Source organism: Eleginops maclovinus, chromosome 16 (genome assembly GCF_036324505.1).
Source record: "Eleginops maclovinus isolate JMC-PN-2008 ecotype Puerto Natales chromosome 16, JC_Emac_rtc_rv5, whole genome shotgun sequence".
NCBI lineage: Eukaryota > Metazoa > Chordata > Actinopteri > Perciformes > Eleginopidae > Eleginops > Eleginops maclovinus.
Window position 1 is genome coordinate 7714593 of NC_086364.1, and position 16403 is coordinate 7730995.

General features: G+C 39.0%; 1 protein-coding gene across 1 annotated transcript in view; it reads left to right on the forward strand.

Moving 5' to 3' along the window:
- The window catches only part of hs3st4 (heparan sulfate (glucosamine) 3-O-sulfotransferase 4), a 78287-nt gene extending 65034 nt beyond the window's left edge, over window positions 1–13253 (forward strand). The window contains exon 2 of the mRNA XM_063904200.1: window positions 11301–13253. Coding sequence (XP_063760270.1) covers window positions 11301–11955 — 655 coding nt within the window. The 3' untranslated portion in view covers window positions 11956–13253. The remainder of the gene's footprint in view (window positions 1–11300) is intronic.
- Window positions 13254–16403: the final 3150 nt, after the last annotated feature.

The window sequence follows — 16403 nt, forward strand, 5'->3', positions numbered from 1 at the left end:
ACAATTAATGGTCAACTCTAATGAAGATTGAGGGCCGCCAAATAGCTCACCTGGTAGAGCTGGCGACCCATGCATTGGGACTCAATTCCTATGCGAGGGTCCCATGTTCAAATCCAGCCTGGGACCATTCAGGCATGTCATCCCATCTGTCTCCCCCTTTCAGCACTGTCACTCTCAAATATCTAGCCCAAAAATTCAAAAGAATGGAGAAGGACATGGTAAACCTTTGAGGCCAGATATATTATGTTCATAGTGTTATAAATTAGGTGCTGTGGGCTTCAGCGTTGCTGTTTTTGTTAGTTTTATTTAAATATATTAGCAGTATAAAAGAAGGCAAAAATGAAATTCAGTGAGGTGGATCCGTCCTAAACAATAATGAATCCTGAATTCAAGAAGCTCTTGGAATGTTAGCTTCACCAGACATAGACCCATATCCATGTCTTCTCTCCCCTCTATTGCAAAAGCAAATATTAATATTTTACAGTGAGGAGCGATGTGGGCCAACCTGCCCATACAACCTGCCACAGCTGCGGAAAATCATTTAACTGGTGCTACAGTGTTTGATTGGTATTTAAGGGGCCTTGGGCTCTCTACGCACCAGTGTGCATTGTGTGTGTACAAAACATATTTGAAAGATCTTTACGTAAGGAAATAGAGAAAGGGAAATGTAGAACTCTCATACAGAAGTAATAGATTAACCCATGCCTTTTCGCTTTTGCTCTATTGAGATTTGGGAGCAAAAGTCATAGAGGCTTTTGAAAAGGCAGGAAAAGAGTTCAAAAAACAAAAGTACGACATATTAGCAAGCACTCACATGTGGGAGAAACTCCCGAGTATAAATATTACATCCACAGTAAATACGGGGCCTGGATAATATTTTAAAGGCTTAACACATAGCTCTAGTGCGCGGTGAGGAAGATATTACGAGGAATAACAGTCTGACAATTTACTGACAGTATCAACATGATGTACTGCAACTTATCACACACAATTCACACCATGTTCAAAATGATACACAGTGTTTACAAGGAGCTATCGGCATAGTATCATAAATATTATGGTGATCTAAAATCAAACACAGCAGCAGGCTGCCACACTCACCCACTAGCACTGTCTCCCAAAGTCCCCATTGAGAGAGGAAATCATTTACGGTTGTCATATTCTGTTGCTGACCAGTTGCAGCTGGAAATGGCTGAACACATTCAGCTTATTTTAAAACACACTTTAAAGCACAAATTAAAGCACAATACGCAATGGATCATATTAGTATTTTTGCTTCTACTGTGACATGTTTACATGCTTTAATGTTCAAAAAGGTCTTTAAATTTCAGCACCTCTTTTCACCCTCCACCTGAAACCAGAGACTACTCTGCTCTGACTGGTTAGCTGGTCATCTCTGTTGTGATTGGTCGAACGCTTAGATATTTCCTGCCCCTTAGCCTATCACATCCTGTGCAATGCATTTGAGTCCAATGGAGGCGTTTCAGACAGGGGAGAGTTTGTGGGATAGAAACTTCCTATGTGAACTTCCATTTTACTATTTAAATCAAGGCATTGCAATCGTGTTGGAAAAACAGAGCTATTTTAATTTAATGACATCAGTCTTCTGTTGTGACTTCAATACTGTTCTTTAATAAAGCAACTCAATGATTATGTTTAGAAAATAATAAATGATCACAGAACTTTTTTTGAAAGGAAAAAGGGCAGGGATGTAATTATAATGGCCAACTAGGTATTAAACACATTGTTCAAGGTATTTTCTCAGATACACAATGTGATGAAAACCTAACATTGACGTCACATGCTGAGGATTAAAGAGGGTTACATGCTAGAGACGCACTGTTGAGGCTGGATGTTCATCCATTGGGGTATTCAAACATAATACTATAGGTTAGAGACTTTCCAGATAGACTCTTAAATATCTTCCACATTAGCTGGAATTCAAAAGGACATCCTGGAAGGTAAGCTAAGACTGCCAAGCCTTTACTCATGATCATTATATACATATTTCAGTGCTGTGAATGAAATTTGTCATTGTCATCTTTATTTCCTTGCTCATTTGTATTCCTGACAAAGCACAAGACACTCACATCATGTAAGATTCCTGCTGAGCATGGAGAATGGTGAATTACAAGTCTGTGAGAGAGCAAGACTATTAATTGTTCTCCAAACTATCAAACAAGCTTGGTAATTTAATTTGCGAGATTTCGTTGTGGAAAGGGATGTTATGGTTCATAATCAAGGAATATTTACAAGACTGAAATTAAAAGACTGGCAACAAAATGGCCTTCCTATGTCGTGTGCTTTCATGACTGTAATAAAAAAACGTTTTTAATACCCTGCAGATTTGTTTACTTTAATTTAGAATTTGGGGATATTGGGTTACTTTGTTTGGAACACAATGGAACGTCAAACTTTTCTTACATACTTCTGTTCCAAATCTAATCTAATCACTCTGTGGCACGGGAGAAGAATCATCACGCAAACATGCTTTTGTGGCTCATAGCTGCTCAGAAATGGATGCTAATGTACACTGAGCAGCTCTTTTTACTTTTTGACTGCAGCATTGAGACAAACACGAGTAGACAGAGTGAACTCAGGTTGAAATTCTCCCATGAGAAGGCTTCGACTCACTGCTACCACTTCCCTAATAAACTGAAAGCATCCTGTATTATAAAAAAAAAAAGCCCTGGAATATTTATAGCCCATTTGGTACAGTTATATATTTGTGTAACTTTTGCATTTTGTGTTCATTGGATATATTTTTGTGCATTTATGGCAGTTTGTAGCTACATTTTGCATTGATAATTTATACTGCTATATTTTAAAATACTGTTGGTAGCAAAAGGAACAAATAAGAATGATCAGTAAATGGTCAACTTAACAGGTAGCCTTCCTGTGTGGAGAGTGGAAATGCTTTATGGTTGATAAAATATGTAGACCCAGCAGTAGTATTGCTATTCTCTTGGCAGAAAGAGTCCGACGCTGACATTTCCCACCAAGTTTTATGGCACACATTACCCATTTTTGCAATATGAGAAATGGCAAAAGTACCTCGTTTGCCTGGCATAAATTTCCCTGATATTCATCTTGACATTTTGTGAGTTACCTCACATTTCTACAAAAGGGGAAAGTGCCGAATTCTCTGAATCAAGTTATGTCTGTATTACTGGATATATGATCAAATGTCTGGCGCAGGGAACGAAAAGAGTTTGTGCAGCCTCCTCCTTCGTAGTGTCACACTGACCTACAGCTCCAAAATGAAATGAAAGAAAACTGAGAAAAAAAGAGAGTCTGAGAGGTGATTTCCTGGAAAGGTTCATGTTCAGGTGTTTAACTGATAGTGCTGCCAACAAATAACCTCTCAGATATATAAAAAAAAAAAAGGTAAAAAGACAGGTAACCTTTCTTTGCTTTACCTGAGGGCAGAATACAGGCAGAATCAGGTATCCTATATTATACCATATTCAAAATTAAACAAAAAAATATGTTCTGCTCTCTGTTGCACATAATGAAATCAGACACAGATGCTGTGTCTTTAATGACGGGTTTTATTCCATTTGTTCTTGATGATGGCTTCAGCCATATGGCTTTGCTGCGATGGAAGGCAGTTTTTATCTTCTGCAGCTACTTGTTTATCCCCACAGTAATTGATGCCCTTCAAACATGTCATCTTGTCAGATGCTGTATCACTGCAGGCTTGGTGCACATTGTGCGATTCGGAAATTGCCAGGAACGCTTTCATACTGAGATTACACTTAATAATTTGTCACACTTAGCTTTAGCCAATCACCTCAGCTGAACCCACTTCATAAAATATGCCTCATGAATATGTCTGCATTCCTGCCACTACATGAAAAGTGCAGATGAGGAGAACTTAAAGCAATTACACAGAATAATAAACATACTTTGAAAGAGGCCTGATTATGCTTTGGGGGGTTTTCCCTTTCCTGTAGTGTGTATTAGGTTTATTTGCATGTAAATGGTCCTCAAAGTCTAAAATCTCAATTTCATCACCAGAGGGAGTTTCTCTCCAACACACTCCACCCCTGCCTGAAACACCCAGTTGGAATATTTTGTTTATTGTAGTAACATAGTGACATCACTTTGTAATGCTCACACTTTATATAGTGAAAAGGGAGAAAGATACCTCTTTTTTTAACATAGTCATGTAGTAAATGAGCCTGAAAAGAAAAGTACAAGAGAAAGAGCAAAGTTTCCTCTGTGGTCAACTCCAGTGAAATGATTGGATCCTGAAGTTGTAGCAGTTTTTTCTCAGACAAGGAAATCTATCATATTCAAAGTGTCATATTAATTGGTTCTGCTTAACTGAACCGGATCTGCAACATTTCCAGGATGTAAATTCTAGCCTTTGACTCTGACGTATTCAGGTGTGACTTCCAATTACAGTTGGCCGTTTTGTGATTTTCTTTGAGCTAAAAACACATTGTGAGAGGGCTGTTTGAAGATGAATAAAAAGGAGGAATGATAAATTATTGTGGGTTTATTACAGGTGACAGTGAACATCATTAAAATCATAAGATATTGATGGTAATTGTCATTTAAAAAAAAACTGTAAACGATTAAGATGCCATTTTTCTATAGACCAGCATGTTATTATTCTGCATATGCATTTAACATACTGGCCGATATGTTCTGTTTTCTCTGTGTGTTTAACTCAAATCAATAAATTACACTGACATGTCTTCTGAGGGTGTTCGCTGCAGCTGCATAGACGGGACTAGCACATCCACAATGCTTCATCTTGTAGTGGCAACATCAATAACACTGAATATTGAGGGCAATTGTGATCAAATTGAATAAGCTCTCATCAGCTCATCAAAAAGGCAAATAAACAAACAAGCAAAGTAGAATAAAAGAAGAAAATCATTCTTCAGACGAGTGGCAGGCGGTGTTATTACAGTGCAAATGAGCCTTTATGTAATAATTTTATTTTCGGGTTTAGATAATATTAGGTATTTATTTCTAGGCCTGTGAACAGACATCTGTGCCTTTCTTTTTTACAGTCAAACATGCTAAAACAAGAAGTTGAAAAAGCAATATCCTCCGAGTTTGTGATGTGAGATAAGATCGTTTCCATCTTCTCTCCGGATTTTAATACAGTTAAAAACAGACTAACTTTGCGTTCATATAAACTGTTATGGATCAATTATACAGGCTGGTACAGCATCCAAAACATCGCCATAATTTCCCTTGTCTCCATGCTTTATTTCATGATGTTTTTGTCCAAAGGGCATCTGAAACAGCATCAGATCTCAGTACCTGGCTAGCCCACTGTTGGTAGTGGGACGGTCTTTGGGGAATCTCAGAAGAGAGCAGCGAATAAGGTTTTGATCAGGACCAGCTGCCATGTGTCCTCAATTCTTCTGTTGAAGAGTCCTGCAGAAGGACAATTATAATGGGCTTATTTATAGTGGGGAGGATGTGTTGTGTTTTAATTAGTCTCATGTATTAATCTTCCTGCCCTTAAACAAATATGATTTACAAATGGCTAAAACTAGCTTTGCTGAGGAGAAACTAAGAAGTAATAATACTGTAGATGATTTTTTTCATATCCATTTAGCTTTAGAAAAATGAATTTAATTAATGTGTAATTTGTGATCCATCAAGGAACTCTACGCTGGAGGTGGTAGAAAGCACAGCACTCTGTGGCACACTGAACGACAGCAGGAATCAGCATGTTAGATAATGTGCTAAACAGTAGGGATATCATTTAAATGATCTGAAAAGCCTTTCTGTCTGTTCCATTGAAGCTAGTGGTAAGGACAAATTATGCCCATTTTCAGGTTCATATTTGTATTTTGTGCCTCTACTGTGACATGTTTACATGCTTAAATGTTTAAAAAGTTGTTTTTTTCTCCACATCTTTTCACCCTCTGTCTGAAACCAGAGTGCAGTCTGCTCTGATTGGTTAGCTGGCCAGCTCTGTTGTGATTTGTCGACCATTTAGAGAGTTCAAACCCAATGTGTTACCTAGCCAATAGAAGCGAAAGTGTTACACAGTGATGTTACTTTCGAACAGGGTGTGAGCGTTTTGGAGAGAACCTCCCTTGGCCCTGAGCTTTGGGATTTCAGCCTTTGCAGTCCATTTACATACACCAAATCCTACTGTATGTAACACACTACAGGAAAGGTAAAAACCCCCCAAAAGTTTTTCTTTAAACAATAATAATTACCAACCTTTAGAGTTTATTGCTCAAAACTCACAAAATATGTTTAATCAGGACTCATTCTGATGTACCTTTTTCTGATTTAATGAACAATTACCACACTCACTCACCAACTGAGATCTGATTCATATATTTTCTTAATCATGAGTGGTAAAAAGTGACATCGCATTTGTCCAATTCAGCCCGCCCACTCTACACCAGTGAGAAGAGCCAAAAGAGAAAGAAAAATCCCTCAAGAGAAATCATAACTTCTAGCTTTGACATAAAAAATAGCGTTTATAAAGGATCCCCTCACTCATAGTAAAAAAGGGATTGGAAATTTACATTTTTCAGCCTCTAAAACAACCTGTGTTTACATTTGCCTGACGCTAACCTCTTGTGGAAATTATATTTGTGTCGGATCATAGAAGCAATTCCAGAAGTAATGTGATCAATGTGGGATTGTTTACTGATGCACTGGTTTTAGCTATATGTGAATAAATTGGCGTCAGAGGGTATTTTGTTGTTTACTTTGGAAAACATATCAGATTGGATGCGAGCAAAGAAAGGAATAGAGCATCATAAATGATTAAGCAGGAATCATAAAATAAATAGTTTTCTGGTAAAGGAATAAATGTGTCATGAAATACACTAATTGGATAAAAGGGTTTTAAAATCATTGAAGTGATTCATTACTTCATTACATAAAGTGAAGACGGAGACACGTTTCTGCATACTGCCCCTTCAGGACTCCACTACAGACATATGATTTTATCAAATGCATGAAGTATGTATTGCTCTACATACAAGAGAATATTCATGAAAAAATAAATTCTTCCTGCAGTAGGTCTATGTATTATTACATAACGAGATCCTGTGGATAGCTTCAAGGCAAGCGAAGGCTCCTTCCTCTACTCTCAGGTGGAAAGGTCGGATTCAGGATGAGAAAAACAAAAACAAACCAAACTCTCCACCATTACTTGAGCCTGATGCAATCGCTGAGAATGGCAGCATACTCTGTATTTGTTTTTTCTCCTTAAAGCTGCACCTTCACCATGACAAAACAAAGCCTCCCACTCCATAACAGACCCACTAAGACCCTTTGCTCCGGCCTGTAGGCTTGTTTTTTTGTGTGTGCCAAACATGTACGCATTCACTTGTTGAGAGCCGAGTGAAGAATGACTCATTTGACCAATCATTTTTTTCTTTTCTCCACCTCTCAGTAAACCGATGCCTTTGTTCTTTTTGCTGTAATCACAATCATGTCACTCAGGGTGTAATAATGGGATTATTCATTGAAAACTGACCACAGTATCTCTCACTTGAAATGTCCTGACTGACTGTTGTTGATGAATAGACGCTCAAACCCTCGATTGATATTTGAAATCGGCTCTGAGAAACACCTCAATATAATTGCCTTTTTCGTTATCCGTTCTATTGTCTGCCTGCACTGACAGTTAAGGTGCTGGTTTACTGAGGAAATGCCAGATAAAATTGACTGTAGTTCTCCGTCATCTGCTCGTTTATATAAAACGTTTTGCAAAGGGCAAGGATTCCTGCACTGTCCCAACAGAGAGATTACTCTCTGGCCCTATATTGACAGAAAACACAGAAAAATAAGAACTTTCAAGTGTATAATTCACACCTCAAAATCATAATATTATTTAATTTTTTTGGTGAGTTATTTAATGGATCGCATTAGTCTGCCCACATCACTTGCACCGTCTCCCAAACATGCTCTCCGAGGATTACGGAGCTTATTATGAGTGGACTATTTTAGAATAATTGATTGTATTTGACATGACATGGAGGAAGCTTGGCGGATTGATACTCTGCAGCAGAGCCCTGATCAATCCAAATGAGAGTCTGGGGGAGCTTTTATTTCTGTGCCAGAGTTTATTAGAAACAACTCGGCTTCTCTGGAGAAACTCTCCATCTCCAGAAACAGCTTGGACCTATTAGTATCTGCAAATGTGAATTAACATGATCCCTCACCTCATCATGACTCGGAATATTCCCTGTACACTAGCTTGACGGAACATAATGAAACATGGAGTTAAATGTTGGGCCATGTTCCAAAGCGCTGTTGCATTGTGGGTGTAAAGGCAGTAAGAGTTGTGATTATCTACAAAGACAAGTTTCGGTCATTAAAAACATGAAGATTAGCTGGGATTTGCAATACTGCATGTTATGAATGATGAATACACCTTAAGAGGCAACTGGGTATCTTCCAGATGAATTTCATGTACACAACCCAAGAACAACTAGAATACATGTAGCTTAAAAAATGTTTTCATCGTCTACCCCTTTTATTTATTTTTATTCAGCAGGGCTATCCACTTTAAATTATAGTATTTGTCATAATTGTGCTTAGTTCTATTTGTGTGTATATATAGTAGTCTTTTAAATAGTGTTTATAATTGCATTATTGTTCTATTATATGCTACTTTCTATAACCTTTACCTCTCGCTGTGTCTGTGTAAGCACCATTTACACCAGAAGCAAAATCCTCTTATATGTTATCTACCTGGCCATAAACCAGATCAGATTCTGATTAACTTTCTCCTATATAGTTTTTATTAATCCAGCTAGTGTATGGTTGATGATATATTAAATGTATTGGGGTCGCAAGGATTTTTTTTTCCTCTGTTAAGAACAGTATTGAGACTCAGTATCAGAGATAAATGACAGTCATTTTGTTGAGTTAAATATCCCAGATTTATGAGCAGCTATAGTCTGTCCGTATTATTTTCTTACATCAACTATATATTGGAAAGCCACATAGATAATTCTCACATGTATCCCGATGTAGAGATCATTAAAGGTCTGCATGCATAAAGTATATGTGCCTTTATCTTCGCACCTCTATATAAATAAAGCCTTGGACAGTTTAATGTTATGTGCTATGTCCTCGGTCTGAGGCAGTAAACAGCAGATGGTTTCGCAGGGCCTCTTTAGCGCTATGGATTTTATTTACCTACCCACCTGAATGACCTGTGCTGAGCTGTGCCGCTGATGAGAAAAAAAGAAGAAGAGAGTGTTAACGGTTTGCTCTTGTTTACTCTAGTTCCACTAGACTGCAAGGCCAGAGGAGTCATTTGCCACGCACGGCGAAATTAGCTTGTTTATCAGCATTTTGATTTCCGTCCCGCCTCATCGTCCCACTGACATTTGAGACGTACATGATCCATGACTGATTCCCAATCAAAATGGAGCCTTTGTAACATCAAACAACAAAGTATTTGGCCTGTGCAGTTTCCTTTGTCTTATAATTGAATGCATTATGATTAGCGTTTGCGCCCAAGAGGACGATAGCTTGTTATGTGCACGCCTTGGAAAAGGTAACCTTGAACATTGTACATCTGTCCTGTCGATTGGATATGCTCCAAAGATGCACAACACATTTACCGGTGAGATGCTGCAGCTCAGGTCCATACAAAGGGATATTGTTTGTTCCAAGGTGATTTCCTGTGGATTATATTTTTTTTACAACTATACATCATGGTGCTGCATTCTTGGACCATCTACTGTCTTTGGAGTTGAGTTAGATGGTAAAGTCCTTGAAAGGTTACAAAAATCTTTAGCCATTCATTACCGTAAGGGAAGAAGTGTGAAATATAATGAAAACGAATACTCTTTTTCGTGACTGAGCTATCAGTTGATATGTTTAATATCCCATTACAGGCCCAGAAGTAACCACAGTTCTATGCTGTCAAGAGACAAACATAATCCAGAGGGAAATTACCCATCAGGAAGGCAATGCTGTTACTGAGATGCAATTACCAGGCCACTTGTGAGACTTTCAGCCCAGTATCCATGGGTGTATGTGGGTGTGTGTGTGTGTGAGAGGGTGGTCGATATGTGCATAACAGCTCTTATGTTTTGCAGAGTAAATTGGATTCTCTGCTGGAGAACAGTTAATTTAGAATATGTCCAAGATGCAAATGATTGATGTGACTATATCGTTACAACTGTAGGTTTGTGGTGCAGGGCAGCGTAATGGAAAAAAAATATTGCAGCGAGAAGGAAAAAAGCTTTTATCCCAGAAATTATACAGAATTCTTCTGATCTAACTCTGTAAGTCTCCACGTTGAACCATTTGGATTTTTGGCTTTGCTGATTATACATTAATTTCCATGCAAACATCACCTAATTTGGGGAGCAAAAAACGATGTCTAGCTCGGATTATAGTTTCACTTTATATTTTATTGTGAAGCTCCTGCGCTCGTATTTGTGTGGAGTGAAACAAACAACGTGTCTCGCAGAGGATTTAATGTACCAATTTAGCACTGAATCACATAGCCTACAAACAAAGAAAACAGCACGGATTGGAATTAACATGAGTGTAAACATTTGATAAGGATTTGCTTGAAGCGAATGCTATCCTTTATTATTGATACAGAAATAGAGAGTTGAAACAAGACTTGCTTCTTCTGTGCCTATGATATACTTTGCATTGTATCCTGCAACTCATCCCCACAAACCCAAAAAATGAACACTATATTTGTGGCGATGTCAAATTGCTTTCCTTTCCTCCTGATATACATTTCCCAAGTCGGGGACATTTCTATTGTACTACAAATTGTAACCGTGAATCTGATAATTAATCACTGCTTCCTTCAATGAACAGCCCCCTAACCTTAAACATATCACAGAGAGGAGCCTTTATCCAGTGCAGGGGGAAGTGCATAAGAAATAAAACTGCCTGCACAGAGTGTGAGCCTTGCATACATAATAAATGTATGACAAAACAATACCCCAGGCACCCCAGTATTAATGATATGCAGCGAACTCATTATTAAAGTTCCAAAACAGCTCCTGGAGTAACACAGATGGAGTCAATTAAGCAATGAGCATACTTGCTTGCCTGCCGTTTCATCTTCTTTCTTTTATCTCTTGCATATTACTCCATGGGTGTAATTAGCTGTATGTTTTCCCCTGCAACATAATGTCCAGTGATAATAAAAGCTATTTTCACTTGGAATTTCAAATAATGTACTGCTTAATAAATGTACCAAATTTGCTTGTGCCATGTCCTTGGGTATTTCATTTGCGCTGGGAGAGGTGTTGAGGATAATACTTTGCTAAGCTGATTTTTCTTTCTCTCTATTCTCCTGTTTGTGTTCCCAGAGACCTGATGCCTTCAACACTGGAGGGCCAGATCACTATGGAGAAGACACCCAGTTACTTTGTGACTAACCATGCCCCCAAGCGCATCCACACCATGGCCAGGGACATCAAGCTTATTATAGTGGTGCGTAATCCCGTCACCAGAGCCATTTCGGACTACACACAGACTTTGTCCAAGAAACCCGAGATCTCCAACTTCGAGGTTCTGGCTTTTAAGAACCGGACGCTGGGTCTCATAGACGCTTCGTGGAGTGCACTGCGTATCGGAATATATGCACTCCACTTGGAGAGCTGGATGCAGTATTTCCCTCTCTCCCAAATGCACTTTGTCAGCGGGGAAAGACTCATCGTGGATCCTGCAGGTGAGATGGGCAAAGTGCAGGACTTCCTGGGACTCAAACGCATCGTCACAGACAAACACTTTTACTTCAATAAAACTAAAGGATTTCCGTGTCTGAAGAAGCCAGAGGACAGCAGCACTCCCCGATGCCTCGGCAAGTCGAAAGGGAGAACTCACCCTAAAATAGACCCGGACGTGATTCGCCGGCTGCACAAGTTCTACAAACCCTTTAACATGATGTTCTACCAAATGACCGGACAGAATTTTGAATGGGAGCTGGAGGAGGACAGTGGGTCTCGTAGCTCTCAGGACTAGTAGACTACGGCATGGCACGGCGCAGCCACACCACCAGCCTTCTTCGATAAAACTTCTATTGTCTCGCTTTCGTTCTTCAGAGAGAGTGCTTGAGCAACGCCAATCAATCATGGCTGTCTTTGCAGTGTCTGTATCCATTAGCAAGAGTTTACTGACATGCTTTTCCCTTCAATACTAATGTCGTTGATGATGGCAAATCATTATTGTACATACTAAACATAAAATATATTTATATTTGTGAAAAGGAGATGATTTATTCCTTTTGTTTTTAAAGGCATAGAGCTGAAATCACGTTGACTATGGCAATGCATGCGATAAGTTAAGTGTCCTTACCTCATGAGCCCTAAGGCTGAAATCTGCCTGTTTCTTCTCCCTTTACTTTCCTTCCATTTGTTTCCCTCACACCCACTCACCAGCATTCGGTACAAGAAGATATTCTATTTAAGCGGCTAAGGCCATGCAGTGCTCTGTATAATGTCTTTTCACACTGTTCTGCTGCTTCAGAAGAGAGAGTAAAGAGGAAAGTGATAGACGTATAGTACAATAATCCTCTGACTTTTGCTCATCTTTTTAGTTTTCTGAGTGGAGACAATCGTGTTTTTGTCTGTATAAGTTTACCAAAGTGTTAATTTACTCAGTGTCAGTGTTCTAGTTGCTCTGCACTCATTAATTGCACAGAGATTCAATAAGAGAGCTGATGGACAGTGGCCCTCATTCAATAATTGGATTGTTTCTCTACAGCGTTGAACATTAGCATACTGATGACCACGCACTCAGATGTGGTGCAGTATCAGTGATTTTGGCATAATTCGACAAATGAATCCATGTCGTGCAAATAGCAAAGTGTTGGCTGTGGATTAAACAATCCTGCATCTTGACAAAAACAAATTCCTGTTGCCAAAAGGTACCCGAAATAACAGTTAACATTCAAAGTCCTCGACCGTTTGAGTCGTGACCCTCTTGACGCAGTCATACATGTCAATGAGGGTGAAGAACAACACGAAGGGGATCGAGCAGAAGTTTGTTAACAAACATCTGCTGTGACACGGTCTTCTGTCGGTAGAGATTAATGGGGTGTTAAATGAACCGCTGCTGTTGGAACAATGTCAATGTCAGAGAAAAGAATAGCTACATACATGCCCCGGTAAATTACCAAGCCATTACTGTATGTAGTTAATGAGATGATGTGTGGCAGGGAAATGTGCTGTAATCAGAGGTTTACTTGGACTAACTGGGCAGATGTGTGTGGAAAATAACAGGGTTTTGCTGTGAAATGCTCCTTTACTCATGCAATGGAAAATAATCACATGACCCATTATATTTTTCTTTATTCATTATATTTTGCATAACTCGCTGTGCATCTGTGTGTTGTCTCTGGACTTTTCATCAATTGAGACAATCAATACAGCCAATGAGTCAATAAATACAGTCTGCTACACATCACTGGTTGCTACAGCTATGATGCATTGCTCTGTTAATCCTCCCTGTTCTCTGGCCACGGATGGCTGGATTGGTTCACTCTCCGCGGACCTCTCTGTCACCCTGGGGAGGCCGGCACCAGCAGCTACTTACACAGAGCAACTGATTCAATCAAAGTAAGCACTATACTGCCCTTTGTAGCGCCAAGCCTGAACACTTACCTCTGAGTCTCACTATCCCAGAGTCACAACTTCCACTTTAAGGCTTTTATGTGCAGCAGTTTCTGGTGATTTCTTGACAGCCGTTCTACCTGCTCCCTTTTTTCTCTACACACCCTCTCAGCAGATATGGAGAGGCATATAAACATAACTGCAAGCAAGACATGCTAATCAAACATTAAGGAAATGCCTTTATCATTATTTATTTATTCACATTTTATCCCCCAAGCTTTGTAACATGTATAATCCACCTTCAAAACCAGACAGTCCCTCCTACTCAGTGTAGAGATGCTCAAAGACATTCACAGAAAGCACCCTACAGAGTTATTAGGACAGATGAGGACTCCATTTTCATATGAATATGCACTCCTGCTGTCATTTGCATTTCCACGATCACACGCGGGAGGGAATTCCTCTCTGAAGCTCAAACTTGGATCCAACCTCTCATTAACAGAAATACACACGCACACACATACCTTTTTCTTTTGCTTGTTTTAGGTACAGGCGGAGCACTGTGATGCATCTTGTGACGCATGAAAGGCATGCTAAGCTGTCCTTCATGTGTTCCTCCCGGTGCGGGTCTATGTGGTTCATCAGCATCAAGTAAAAAAGATTGTAATGATAGATGAGCATCGCCTGCTCATCAAACTGTCGCTACTTAAGTGCCATCGAGTGAACATGAAGTACAAATTTGTGTTTGTTAGTCATTACAGGCAATTTGGAAAAGAGCTGAAACAGTTATTTATGGCGTGAAAAAAACCTACCTGAATGCACCGTGAAAAGGTTGGCAGTTTGCAGCATGTGTTTATTCTTGGTTGAAAGCCTGTGATCTGTGTATGAAAGGTGTTTTAAAGTGCACTTTTCTGTTATATGATCTACAATTCTATGCCACTGTGGGGCATAATGAAAGGGTACAGCAAATGTGCTCGGTTTGCACCAAACAATTGGGTATGGTTTGGCTATAAAATGGGAACAGATAGATCTACACTCAAAATAACTCAGTATAACTTAGCGTTTTTAAGGTTCTTCTCATAAATGCAGTATTCCTTTTGAAAGCTGGTGTAGCATAGAATTGCTAATGCTAATTATTGATGTGAAAAACCCTGCAAGTGTTAGCTCCACGGGTTTTTATGTAGAAAAAGGCAATGAGTATCACTTAAGGCAAAATGCATATCAATGACTAGTTCAAAATCAGCCTGGAAATAAACTAAAAACAAATAACCTATAAATGACAGTATATGGAGCAGGATGTTAACGTTGTCAGACCTTGGCTGATGCTATGCTATGATTAGCACTTTGGGCTAAGCAAAGGGTTGATAAGCTTGCCAAAAAAAAGAGATAAAACACACAACAAAAAAGTGAAAGATACATTTGATTGAAATGCTTTTGTTCTATGGATATCACATTGATACATTGCTTTTGTTGTGGTCAGGATAATGCTATACTAAAAATGTTATATTCTGACAGCGGTATTATACGCGACTAATCGGTTTGTCTTTAAATCTTAAATCTGAGGAGCAACTTTCCTCTAATCCACTCAGAATTAGCCCTTAATGTGCATTATTAAATGCCATCCAAAATCCTAAAACACAGAATCCTGTTTTAAAAATTCATTAAGATAACAAAAACAACAGCTGTGAATCATTGCAAAACAAATATCCACATAATGAAATAAGCCGGAAACAAGATGCAACTGTACACTCTCCCACCGCGCACCTCTTTCTCCTCCATAATGAAATCATTCATTTCCGCTATTGTATCTGCATGGAAATTTTCCCAAGGTGGCTTAGTCACTCATTGAATTTAGCTCTTACCCATGCACCAACATGTTATGGATCAACACAATAAGGATTAAGGACAATCCTTGCATTGCTCTCTAAAGTTTTGTATTTTCTTTATTTTTCAATCTTTGTGTTCAGTTGTATGGGTGTTAATGGGGGTCAGGAAGTGAGCACAATGTATTTAATGGTTGCTAAGCACAATCACATTTGGGACTGAAGATAATTAGATTTACAACCCAGACAAGTCTCCTCATCCCTCTACCATCAAATGTCTTGCTTGGTGGATATACATGCTATTCCACCATATTGCTTATCTGAAGCTGATGAGTAAACTAGGTGTGCAGCTGCTATCCACAACAACTGAACTGAAATTATATTTCGGAGTGTCTTCAATCACCAAGTGTTTCCTTTATCCTCAGAACAACAGTTCCTGCAATTTCCACAGACAAGAGTCAGTACCAGAAGTAATCATTTCATCTGCTGCTTCCTGAATCAGTGTAGTCCTCTTCAACCACCTCAGGAGAGGAAGAGCATCCTGCCATACATCTTCCCTCTAAAGCTATTCTCTCCTCTGTTGGTAGGATTTTCCATCACTGCCCAACTCTGCTCTCCAACTCCTGCCTTGTCTCAGTCACAGGCCTGCGTAAAGGCTTTACAGCAACTCAAATTAGTTTAATTTAGTGTTATTAACAATTGCCTTCAATGCTCTAACAAAAATATTTGAACTCCTTGATCAGAATCATTTACAATTAGAAATGTGTCCAGAAATAACAAAAATGTATGGTGGCCGACAGGGGCAAAAGAATTATGCAAATATAAGAATACAAATGTACCAAAACAAACACATGCAAAAAACAACTTCACCAACTTGACAACAAATGTTAGAAAATGGTTCCCCAACTGCATACAGCTGGGACCGCAGCACTTGTTGATGGGATTATAAAGCTAGCCAAGATGTATTGGCTTATTTTAACAGTGGTAGTGTATGATTCCTGTCAATATTAATACAGATCTGCTTTAAGTTGGCTAG